Source organism: Helicoverpa armigera, chromosome 5, assembly GCF_030705265.1.
Source record: "Helicoverpa armigera isolate CAAS_96S chromosome 5, ASM3070526v1, whole genome shotgun sequence".
NCBI classification, from domain to species: Eukaryota; Metazoa; Arthropoda; class Insecta; order Lepidoptera; family Noctuidae; genus Helicoverpa; species Helicoverpa armigera.
Window position 1 is genome coordinate 11,761,851 of NC_087124.1, and position 13,297 is coordinate 11,775,147.

A 13,297-nucleotide genomic window follows, 5' to 3' on the forward strand; every position below is an offset into this window, starting at 1 on the left:
CAAAGCCCAGAAGGTCGTGTTTTGTTTATAGAACACGCCTTTTCCGTGTTTCGGAAGCCACGTTAGATTGGTACTCCCGCCAGCTGTCATTTTGACATCTTTGGCAGTCGTTACGGCCCGGGTAGTCGGTAGCGAGAAAGCCTGACACCAGTATTGCCAAGGGGTATCGGGTTGGTTGGACACATGGGTTCAGGAGGTTAGATAGGCAGTTGCTCTTCGTAAAAAAATAGTAGGTCAGCTGCATATGGTTAGACTGGGATACGACCCCAACACAGTTGGGAAAAGGCTAAGCAGATAAGTTTTTATTAATGAATCAATAATCCCTCTATCCTGAACTTCCGTCTGTTATGAGGTATTTGTTTTCGTCCTTAGAGGATATCTTTAAGTTCAGTGTACCTGCCACATATACATACTTAGATAGGTATGTCTGTTGGGTATGTATGTGTATAAATAAAGTTCGCGACCCAACTCTTGTAAAAAAAACTCAGGAAAAACAAGGCACCAATGATGTTCATTTTCATCCGAATAAAATACCATAAGAAAGAGAAGTTCCACATAAAATATTGACTTAAGCTTCGCAATTTTTCCTTTTTCTTTTGGGGAACAAAGTTTAACGCGGTTTATATTCAAGTTAATATTTCACGTATAAAATAACAAAGAGTCGGCTTTCAGTGTTAAAATGACATAGAATTTTGTAACTTAAGTTAAAATTATTCGTTTATAATGCCAAGAATGGGGAATGAAGCTGTGCGAGACTGATATACTTAATGATGTCTTCTAACTTTGAAAGGAATTAAGAACATTTACGAAAGACTTTCAATACTTGCTGCGATTTAGGCGAATTAGTTAAAACTTTTTGTACTCTCTGTTCCTTATGTTAGTCATGCGCAAAATACAGTACAAATATGGGGCTGTTTCCAATATTATATCTATCTGTTGTTTGAGAGATAGGAACTAGACATTTCTTCATCATCATCATCATCATCAGCCTATCGAAGTCCACTGCTGGACATAGGCCTCTCCAAGTGCATGCCACTGAGATCGATTTTCGGCTTGTATGATGCTAATTATTATTTTTATCCTATAATGTCCCACTGCTGGGCAAAGGCTTCCTCATCTCGCTTCCACACTTCCCCATCTTTCGACCGAGTCCACCAGTCTCGACGGTAGGCGTCTAGATCGTCGCACCATCTCTTCCGGGGCCTACCCCGTCTGCGGTGACCATCCTGAGGTAATGGGCTAGTGATGCTAATGTCTTAATTATATCCATAGTAAATAAAACAACAATACATAGAATGTTAGGAACGGCCGTAAGCTATATCTGCTAATAAATTCTCTTTCAATCTGAAGAGCAAATAGATTTACATTATTACTTTTTAACCTATAAATTAATAATACCAAGCATAAAACAAGACCTCAATAGCTATTGTCCAGCAAAACCTTATAAAAAGTCAGATACTAAGGTAAGGTACTAAACATTGAGCTGTTTTACTGCAAAAGTGAGAGATAGCTTGAGTGGCTCATAAAACTGGGCTGACTTACGACGGCCGATATTGTGGTGATCGTTAACCTTTGTACTTACCTACTTATGTATAATTTTACCTGATGTACTGATTTGTAGGGCAACTTATGCGGTGTAAGTGGTTCTTTAAAGACCTCTTTATGATGGTGTAGTGGATCTACTTCTTGATGTATAAGTTTACAGAAATAGATAATGTGCCCTTGACCAAAGTAATATAAGGTTTTAGTTACAAACTGTAGTTATGATCCTACTACCGTTTGTAAAAACCAAGTAGGTACCACTAATTTAGTCCAAACCCTAAAATTTGTGAGTGTTTTAGATAAAATGATTTTATTCATACCTGTGACCGATAAGTGTCATGAATTTTTATATAATTACCTAATAGTCCAACATCTTCTTACCACAGACTTAAACTTATTAAAGTGAATACAAGTTAAAAATAAAACAAAACAAATGATTTATTGATATATTTATTTTTCAATTCAATATCAGTGTTTGACTATTATTAGGAATGCGGTGTACACAGTTATTATATTAAAATATATTTCCGAAGCTATCGTCCATTTTACAGCGGAAAGTGATATGTAGGCTGCATACAGGGTGGTCGTTTATTGAAAATGCTATTTTTATCGCTTAGCGATATTTTTGGGGCAACAATTACTATAAAAAAAGATATAATGTCTTGCGGGTATAAAATGATAAGTACAGTGATTGTAAAAATGTAAAATTATGATTTAAAAGATTTTCATTGAAAAAGTCATACATTAAAAATCAAAACTATACGAAAACTATTCAAATCAAGAAGTACGTACCACAATATCTTGAATAGCACATAAACACGTTGTGTAATTACATTTGAGTAATATAACCACGTGTTTGGATGAGCAAACAGTCAATGTACGAGCACGTGTCTACTAATCACAGAAACTCAATTAGCACGCACTCCAAAGCTTAGTACTAAGCCAATTAGCGAAAACTCGCTCAAAAGAGTTCGAAGCCTTAATTTGCTTTCGAACAAAATATTCTCTGTTTTCCAATCAAATTAATTAAAATCAGTCGAGATTATATTTCTGAAATATCTTGATTAATTCGACAACTCTTCGATCCGATTACTCACATTTTTTGTAAAAAATATTTTGATAAAAATCAACTCTTTTTAAAACGTGGACAAAAAAATATCAAATGTCATGTTTTTAAAACTCAGTAAATAAAACAAAAAGTTTTTCTATTTCAAAATGAAGCGAAATAGAAACTTTTTCGTCAAATTATCACGTAAAAATAAAATATAACTTTCTGATACGAATCAATAAACGACCAGCCTGTATACGGAAAAAAATATTAACTATTTATTATCAAGAGAAAAATTATTTTAATAATTGGCACCGAGACAATAAATATCTAAATAATTATAAATCTCCAGAATAAATCTTATTATTCTGATTTATATTAATTTTACCTAACATTATAAGGAATTGGCGAAAACAATTTGACGAGACAATCACAAAATCACAGGAGAATTTCAATTCCAATGAAGCGATATTTTTTAACAATTTTTATTTATCCAAAATGAAATACTCAAAATCAGTCGTGCGCGCGAAAATATACATTTTCTAAGTTTTCTATTGTTTATAGAACATTTACTAAAAATATATTTTGTACTATTATAATGAAAATTCTCTAAGGAATGGATATGAATTCTGATTTCTGATAACGGCTTATTTTATAACATCAAAACCCCGAGGGTAAGCAAATGGAATGGAAAAATGTTTATTATTTAAATATTACATTTAACATTGAATTTACACTGTCCATTTATAAGCTCAAAATTGTAAATATGAATAATTAAGTACCTATTTTAACAATTTATTACTTAGGCCAATAATATAATCAGTTTAAAGTAGACATTGAAAATATGCAGGGGAATATACATTTTAGTTATATTTTTTAAGAATCTACATCTCAATAAATAAATAAATATTTAGATGCATTCTATAACTTAGCTCCTTTTGTCCCTGTCTCTTGCAATTTTCGCATTTGATAACTTTAACATTGTCACAAAATAGACAGGAAAACTGCTTACGTAATACGTACCACGCAATATCTTATTCTTAAGTACTCCGTTCATAAACAATAGAAAACTTAAAGACAACCTAACTTAGCCTAGTTTTAATGTTGCACAATATCTATAACATACAAGAAATATTTATTTACAATAGTCTGAGTATCAAGAATATTTCAATAGATTTGCCTCCGACGTAAAGCTGGTTACAACCCTTATTTTAAAAGGTACTTGGATACTACCATTAAATTGTGATCTACTTTATCTGTGATGAAAGTAAAACATCGTTTGAGAAACGAATCACGCAGAAATTCAACACTTAATTAAAAGGAACTTTCAGTTTAGGCGTAACTTTGCGCGTGTTCTAAAGGTATGTTGGACAACTTGTTGCCTTTCTCGACCCAGTTCTTTAGTCTGCCTCGCAGCTCCTCTAAGCTCTTGGACTTGGCCTTGTTTATCCTCTTATACTTGACGTCCTTGGGCTTGGTGACGTTCCTGTGGTTGGACATCACTCTGTTGTACGTCACCACGTGGTTCGACTTCTGTTCCGGCTCCTCGTCACTCTCAGCGTTCGACGTGCCCTCGTCATCAGACTCGTTGGCTGGAGTCATGCGTTTTGGCACATAGCTGTACGACCACACCTCTTTACCGCTCTTCGGCTTTAACTCCTTGTCGTTGTCTATGCTTTTGACCTCAGCGGTTAGGACGACGCTCCTCATTCGAAAGTTATCCCGCCTTTGAGCGAGGAGACTCGTTTCCTTGTATTTCTCTTCGTCAGTTTTATTGGCATCAAGCAGGTCCTTCTCCGTACTATTTTGCGCGCTGAGACCTTTTGTGGAATCTCCATCAACCTCTTCTTCTACACTGTATACAGTTTCTAGAATCTCTGGTCTCCGCAGAAAGCCATTCGACCGCCTCACGACATTGTATTTGAGGTTGGGATCTATAGCATCTGATATTGACCGTACGATGGTCACGCTGTCAGGGTTGGTCGACCTGAATCTTGGCACGTGCGGAGTATTACTGCTGTCGAAGTCTACATCTTCCATGATGACAGCAGAATCTGAATCATTGAGTGAGTCGAAGTCACCAGCGAGGTGAGTATCTTGCAGCATGTCCCTGAAGTCGGGAATATTTTGCGATTCGATACCATTATCGAGTAGCTTAGCTTGAAGTGATTCGATAACTTTCTGCTGTTTCATGATGATTGTTTCTCGGAGCGCCATCATGGTGGTGATCTCTTTCTGCTTGCGAACGAGGCGTGACTCGAAGAGAAGGAGCTGGCTGGAGAGGGACTTGAGTTGTTCCGCTTTCTCCTTCTGAAGGCGCGTGACTAGTTCCTCTTGCGTTCGGTGCGCACGCCGCCATGTTAGGAGCTGGTGGGCTTGAGCGCGATACTTCATTCGAAGATCTCTGCGAAACCAGAAAACATTTTTATTAGTGCAGAAAACAAATATCCTTTATCCTATGTGGTGCAATTCCTTGAAAAACAGGTACGAACAACAATGCCATAAATGTTTTAATGCCTAGACATGAATCGACAAGGACTATGGAGGCAATAAAACCAACTTTAAACAGCTTGTCAATTCCTAAGTACTACTCTATATCGAAGCACTTTACTGTGGCGTGTACTCGAGAGATTTTCTAGCCATATTTTATTCGCGTCGCGGCGTTCTCATGAAATTTGACCGTTTCAATAAATATGTAATATTGTTTCTAAGTTATTTTCTCGGCGAAGTTTTCCAAGTGTCGAGGTAATGTCAATATATTCGGATGGCTGTTTTCTTTTCCATTTACAATCCATGTTTTATGTATTTCTCGAATTGGAAGATGTGACTTCGTTGAGCCGCAGTTTATGGAGGTCAAAGTAGTTAGGCCTTGAATTAAGTAGCCATTGGCTTTGTAAAGCCTATGTATTATGTGTTTTACAGCAGGACTTGATGACTTTTTAAAACGATGATAGGTACTTGACAGCTTATTTGCACTAGCGCCGACCCTGTGTCTGATCTCTCCCCTGGTTGTTGGATTGCAATCAGAATATGAGACTGAGAGAATAGATAAGTTCCCTTATAAATCATAATATATCCTGCGCTAGCGTGCTGATTTCCTTTTGATTTATGTCTTCCTGGCCCTAATGCTATTTTAATTATTTCTAATATGCCATTACCTGATGCTCCGCCGAGCTTCTTCCAGGGTGTGTGCCTCTAGAGGGTCGGTGAGGGATGCCGCAAGCGATACGTCAGGCTCCGTTGGGCTGTTCAGAGCCGACTCGCTTCGGCTGTGGACAAAGAAAAACTCTAATTATTGACTGTATTTCAAAATTTATGGTAGTGGTTGGATATGGGAAATATTATTAAATTAGAGCTGTTAACATGTATCTGTGGAGATCAAAGGGGGAGGCCTATGTTCAGCAGTGGACGTCCTATGACTGAGATGATGATGATGATGATGAGAGCTGTTAAATTAAGTTACAATATGTTGATGGAAAACTCTTCGAAAATAGAATGTATAGCTATGAAACTCCCCAAAAAAAAACCGCGAAATAAGTACCGCAGTAAGAGCGATCCGATATCGACATTGTTCAATCCCAATTCGAAAACTTATCTTTATAAAAGCTAACACATTAACATCTAACTAACAAACAGGATAATCTCAAAACCTGGCAAAGAAAAGACAAATAAACCCACCCTTAACTAAATCAAAACTAAGGAACGAATTACCATTTAGGTACCTTAGCACCCACTGAAGGTTCGTCGCCATTAAAAGTTGGAGAAAATCGTTAACTTCCCTTTCAACATTTATTAGTACGCTACTTTGTTAGTCTGTTTGTTCAACTCGATTTCCGAACAAAAAGGGGAACTCACGGGAAATATATTAGCTTTTAGAACAATTAGGAGGACCCTGTTAATTTGGAAAGTAGTTTAAGTGATGTTGGGAATTGATTTTCTTTTGTCTGTTATGAGATGAGTCACTCTGAATAATGAGTTTGAATGCTAAATAAAGTTAACTACTGGGCGGTAAATAGTCAACGGCCAATAGCTAATCATTGTACTTAATTTGTGCACTAGCATTCATGTCTATCTTAGCTGATTAAAAGCTGCAGTCATTTAAAAATATCAGTGATGATGACGCCTCGAAATTTTCACCAAACGCATCGCAAAAACGAATTGCCTTCCCTTCGAAAATCATTTAAATATTCATATGATTCTCCTGAAAGGCTTCATTAATAATTTTAATCGTAAAAGGAATATATGCTCTTGTTCTGTTTACTGCATACATAATATCCATAAAATGTGCTGCAATATTGAAATACAAATAAGCAAACATAATAAAAACAGTCTGCGTGATACTCCATTTAATTAACTTTGTTCAACGCAAATGGATGTGGTCTGTGTGAAGTATTATTTTATCACTGTTTGCAAATTATTATAAATACGGTTTTATTTGTGTGAATATTGCTTTTTTGGTTCTACTTTTTGAGGGGTGCTTCGGTCAAGCTTTTTTGGAAATAATGGATGTTTAAATATGGAATTGGAAAACGAAGGGTTTTATGTAACGTGGTTAGGTAACTTTGAGCATAGGATGGTAGTAGGAATAGACAGCAAACTAAACATTTCAGGTTTTCTGTTTTGCTGTAGTTTAATTATACAAGTACACAGAATAACTGCATTCTTTGAGAATAACCGCGCTGATTCAGACTACATATGTATAAAAAAAAAATCCAATATACGATAGTTCGGTGTCTAAATTTCGTAGGCATAGATACAAAAATGCTCAAAACGCACTTATCTCTTACAAAATCGAGCCCTATCACGTTAAACGATTGACAACAGATACCCCCGAATTCCTTTGAAATCTGTTCCCCAATAAAACATTGTTACACACACATACGTCCTGTTTACAATGAAAGGTTCGGGGAATATCGGAATTTTGCTGGACATCGCTCGATTTACATTAAAATACTAGGTATGGAGTGATGATTGCTTTTCGGTGATTGTTTTTTATTGTGTTTATTTTCGACGATATTGTATTTTTATGGTGGCTTAAAATTGACTGGGGTTTGTACATTGATTGTTTTAATCCATAAATGGACTGGGAGGTTTATCAGATTTGCGCTTATTGCTGTGTGACAGTAACTATGTAAATCATAATCAGCTTAGCCTTTTCCCAACTATTTGGTAAGCTTCCATCCAGTATAACCGGATGCAGTTGTGCCAATGTTCCACTTGTATCGACTGTTTATTTGACCTCTCCAACCCGATACCCCATGGCAATACTGTGGTTGTTAGGCTTTTGACTGCCCGTAACGACTGTCAAAGATGTCACGAGTTGCGATTACTTAATAAAACAAAATTGAATAAAAATAGGTTTTACAAAAATCTGTATGTAAGACATTTTTTCCTGCTTCCAAAAGCCACGTTCATAGTAGGAAAAAATCTCAAAAATAATTTGTGAACATGTGAACAAGTTTAAACAGCCATATATTTTTCCACTTTTAAACCTTTTAGTTAAATATTTGTTCGTAAAAGTATCAGTAACGTATAGCTAGTAAATCACGAACGTTTTTCAATGTTCCCGAGTTCAGTCAAGCGTGAACCTAAATCGTAAGCGCGAATCGATTTAGCTAAATTGAGGAAGAAAAATACGTAAAAGAGTTTTCTTATTTCCTATTATATTTGAGAGAGTTTTCCTTGAACGATATGTTTTTTTTTCTTAATATTGGTAAATGGTTGTTAAGTAAGTAATCGTGATTTCTTAAGGTAAGTGTGTGTTTTGTATGTAGGTAAGAAACTCTCGAACTTTTGAGCTAATTATTACCAAATGATGTTGACTCAAAAATAGATCATCTAATTTGCATTCAATTTTGATGAGGATGATGGGCTAGGGGGCATAGACAATTTTTACACGAGTATGAGAAAAATAATGCTAGGGACGGGTATAACAATTTTTCCTAACTTAGCACGTCTGTAGTCAAGAATTCTTTCAAAGTAGTCGTTTGTTTATAGTAAGTCACTAGCCAACATCGGAGCGACAACATCGATTAGGTAACGAAATATCTAAGTGATTGGAGCCTTCTAATACAGGCATTGTTTGCTTAAATGGGGGCTCCAAACACGTTAACATGTAATGTACTTACTTATTGACACAATAAACTATTTTTGTATTTGAATTTTTGTATAAGTGCGATTCCTTTAAGACGCAGACGATGCCACGGGATTCAACCACTTACTCACACATACGTGCGTAATGTACATACCTACGTATTATATACACGAGTACTACATAACAACAGCGTGTTATAATCCGACACAATTCTCCTGTGAAGTACAAGTTTACACGCTGTTACCTGTTACGTTGTGCGCGATTTATATCGCATTTCAGACTTCAGTTTCAATTAACTTCATTACTGGATTGTGTAAAATGATTTATTAAAACGTTTTCCTGATACTGAATGTAGCTGAACATTTTATCGGAAGAACGTTATATTCGTTCGGAATTGTTGCATGTAAGCAATTAGGTTACTGAAGTATTACTGGCCTACTGCGTACCGTGTTCAAAAGGAAAATAAAATAGTAGAACGATAGTTAGAAGCTGAGGGTATTGTTTTCACCCAGTATTGGTTGGGGGAGGTATGATAGGCTGTTCAGTTAGCCTGTACCACAGTATACCTAGGCAGATGATGATGACTAGTGGCACTATGTATTGACCAAATAAATAGCAATCAGAATCGCACTATATGATTACAAAAATTTTATGAGTCTTTGCAAGCCCAAACCTGGTTTGCCTATTGACCCTTTCGGCCAAAAACGCACCAAAAAAAGCGAACAGTTTCGACCTAAAAAGTTCTAGAACTTTCCGCATATAAAGCAGCGTCCTCAAAAACTCTTTCGCCACAAACTAAATTAAAATCAGCTTTGATTCACTAGAGATTTTAGACTCCAACATTTGACGTGGTTATTCTATTTTCCATGTTAGCACAAATGTTACAATTAGTGATGTTGGAATATTCAGAATCTTAATGCATTCGTAATTGGGAACATGAATCGCTCATTACTCATACACATACATACAATATACATGTATGTTTGTATATGTAAATCAAACTGAAATGTGCTGCATAATTTATAAGTTTCAATAAACAATCTGAGTTGTTTTATGTTGAGTATGTAAATAGTTTTGCGATGAGAGGAATCTGCGATTGAATTTTCATTTGTATTTACTGTTAAACCTATATTTACTAACTTTTGAGTACAAGATGAAGTTTGTGCATTGATCGAGTTTTTTTTTAATTAATTTGAAAATTATGAAATAGAGGCATAGTTCATCGCAATATGCCATCAGCTACAGCCGAAGCTTTCCAACCAATTGTAATACAAAATAGGAAAACGCTAAAAAGATACTAAATTCTATAACAACGAGATTCCACGAACATTTTCGCGCACATTTCTGAAAAACAAACATTATGTAGCATTTTAAAAACGGTCGCAAGCAGTTTGTTTCTGTTTTCTACTGAAAATTACCAGAATAACGATTTGTAAGCATCACACTGATGCACAGTTCTATACACCAGTGGAAATCATAACAACAATCACAAACCATTCGCACATGTTCGACGGAATATCAAAGTTGTTAATTTAACTGTTCAAACTCCCACATTTGCTTATCCCTGCACACAAGCATAGAATCAATAGTCCCGCAGCTGGGTAAAGCAGGCCTTTCTACGAGTATTACGTGAAATATTTATAAGCAACGTTACGGAGCTAGCGATACGGTAAGTGGGCGCGTATCCGTGGCCCAAGTGTTGAGGGAAGAGCGATTTTGATAAACATTGTTATCTACCTCTAGTCTAGGTCATTGATGTTTTAAAAAATGGATGGGGATTGCCTAAACATAGAAATCTAATAGGCTATATATGACTAGCCAGCCATTCTCAATTTGTTCTTTTGGAAATCAATGGAAATTAATGGGGGATCATGTTTAGATGCCATAGTTCTAGTTTTAATTGTAAAAAAAAATATTTTAATTCTAGTACGTAGTCTAAACCATATTTGTACGTCTCACCATAGACAGAACATAGCGCACTATTTTAATTTTAAGATCTACATTTTATTTTATACCTATGTTTTACAAATAATAAATACTTTGACTTTGACTTGACATATGCTATCGTGTATATTAATCTGTTTATTTTGTGTCATAGTAAAATATCTCTACGACTCTCTAAGGTTAGTAGCTACACCCCTTACTGAGTAGTGATAACCTAATCACGCAATAAACCGCGGTTTCAATATCCAAATGAAAAGACAGAAGAAGAAAGAAAGAAAGAAAAAAATACGTTTATTCACGCACGCGTGTGACACTGCCTTACAAAAAATAAATAAAAATTACAGTCGTTAGAAATGAGAAAATGACGAATTACAATTAAAATACAGTTAAATGGGAAATATGTGTCACACCCCACGTGAAACGACCCTCGCTCAGCATAATGCTGAGATGAAACCCTATACGGGACAAAAGCCTCAGCGCTTATTTTCAGTGAGAGCTGAAATCGCTCCCGCTTATCGCTTGTACCCCACTCTCTCCACATATGACGCGTCCGTTATTCAGAGCCTATAGGCTATAATTTGACGCCAGCCTCAGTTCCTGGTCTACCCTAGTGCCATTGACTGAAGTCCGTCGAGTAACGTGTTATTATACCAATAACGTCTTTAATAACGTATTGATAACGTTACATAATGTAGTTATTTTAGGTGATACGGCGTTTATTGCGAACTGTAGAATTGCTTGAGTAATTGATTCTGATTTGTATTACATAGACAGTTAGATATGGGTTTTATTTTGAGTCAGAGATCACTTTTGTATTTATTAGTTAGACCATTTCAATTATCACATTAATTCTGAAATAAAAACAATCAAAATAAACGAAGTCTGTCTTGGCAATAAGGATCTTCCAATTAATGAAATACTTTTGTAATCAGCTGAAAAAATTCAGCAAGCCTGTTTCCCCCAGTTTAACAAAGTTCCTCAAAGGAACTTCTTCACGCACCCGTATTAAAAGTAACTGAACCTTTTGATAAATGGTCTACTAATGGGCAATTTCACAATAGAATCCTTTTAACAATATCTATTACATTATGCAACACATTTTACAAGCTAAAATACCTTCACAGCTATTCAGCAACATCCACAAAAGCTCAATTCATATAAAAATGTTATGTAATGCCAGTTAGAAGTAGGATATCGTTATCCCCAGAAACGTAACCTGTTGAATATATAGCTATTCTTGGTTATATCTATAGCCCAATAACGTTAAAATGTGAAAGTAATTGAATGCTTTATATAAGGGATATGTAACCTCTTGAATGTTATTTTAGAAGGGATCGACTGATATGTTTTGATAGGCAGATATCCGTATATTGATAGTTATCATTACACTTTCTACTTTACCTAAAGACCAGTCCAGTCTCATTTAAAATCGTCAAGACAAGCAATATGCTGAAAAAGTCATCATATTTTTTTTACAGCAGTAATTGCATAGATTACTTAACTTCATGTTTCTTTATACAATGTATTATATTGCAATTAAAGCTGTTGACTAATGTCACCATCTGCCTGTAGTATGCATTGCCAACCAAACATATTTAAAACCTTGAACAATTTCGTACATGCAAAAAAACATCCCCTGCCGCTATTAATCAACCTACTAATAGAACAGGCAATCATGATAAGTGAGGGTCCCTTTACTGTGGTACCCTAATCAGTGTACCAATCAAGAGCATAATTTAATGTGCCATAGACTCCTAGAAGATACGTAACGGGAAGATCCTTATCTGCAAATTTGCATATTGCTCCGGAAATAGAAAGCATAGAGATTGCATAATTAATGCAAATCTAACACCTTCGCGCTTCGCCGTATTATTTAATATGTATGGAGATTTTTTCACTGATAACCACTGTGTTAAAACGTGTGAAGTGATATGCATATTTTAGTATGCTTAATATGCGTTTGCATATTTTAATATGCTTAACGGTATTGATGAACATTGGTCTTTGCAATTGAATTCAATAAATGTGCATCTAGTTAACACTTATTAGCCTACTTTATATGAATATGATTGTCTTGTCTGTCTAGTAGTTGCAAACGGGACTCCTGTGAACGTGGTCTCAGGTTATCTTCCTACAGCATCACAGTGTTTTAAGGTAGGAGACAAATACAGAACCGTAGAGGACATAAAGGGGAAGATCCTCAGTATAAACGTGGAGGGACATGGAGGAAAGAAGGGAAAAAGAGTGGAGGCAAGGGAAAATTAATTATGCAAGGATTGTGTAATCGATATGGCTAAATAATGGTTCTTGTGCAATGAAGTCAGGGAGGAGTTTAGGAGAAGATTATATCCTGGGCCAACTGGAACATAATAATTAAAACAAAAAAAACTAAAGTATTGTAATAAGGGCAGAAGGATTACGATGATGAGACCAGTACAGAACCCATCGTTTATGAATCAGACTCATACTCGAACTGACTTTATCAGGGATAAATAGCTTCTCAAGATACAAACACGGGGTAACCAGCACTAAATTATCAAGGCTAAATGAAAACAATCGACTTAAACCGCAATTTCCTTCAGTTAAGTTCCCAACGGACTAAATAGATAACAAGAAAATAATATTACTGGTATTACGAAGCACTCAATATGCAGATTAGATTTAACCGA

General features: G+C 35.7%; 1 protein-coding gene across 1 annotated transcript in view; it reads right to left on the bottom strand.

The window, feature by feature from the left end:
• Positions 1-2,306: 2,306 nt before the first annotated feature.
• The window catches only part of LOC110381082 (uncharacterized protein), a 165,208-nt gene continuing 154,217 nt past the window's right edge, over positions 2,307-13,297 (bottom strand). Inside the window, exons 3-4 of the mRNA XM_049842738.2 lie at positions 5,749-5,859; positions 2,307-4,994 (exon numbers count right to left, since the gene is read on the bottom strand). Coding sequence (XP_049698695.1) covers positions 3,923-4,994; positions 5,749-5,859 — 1,183 coding nt within the window. The 3' untranslated portion in view covers positions 2,307-3,922. The remainder of the gene's footprint in view (positions 4,995-5,748; positions 5,860-13,297) is intronic.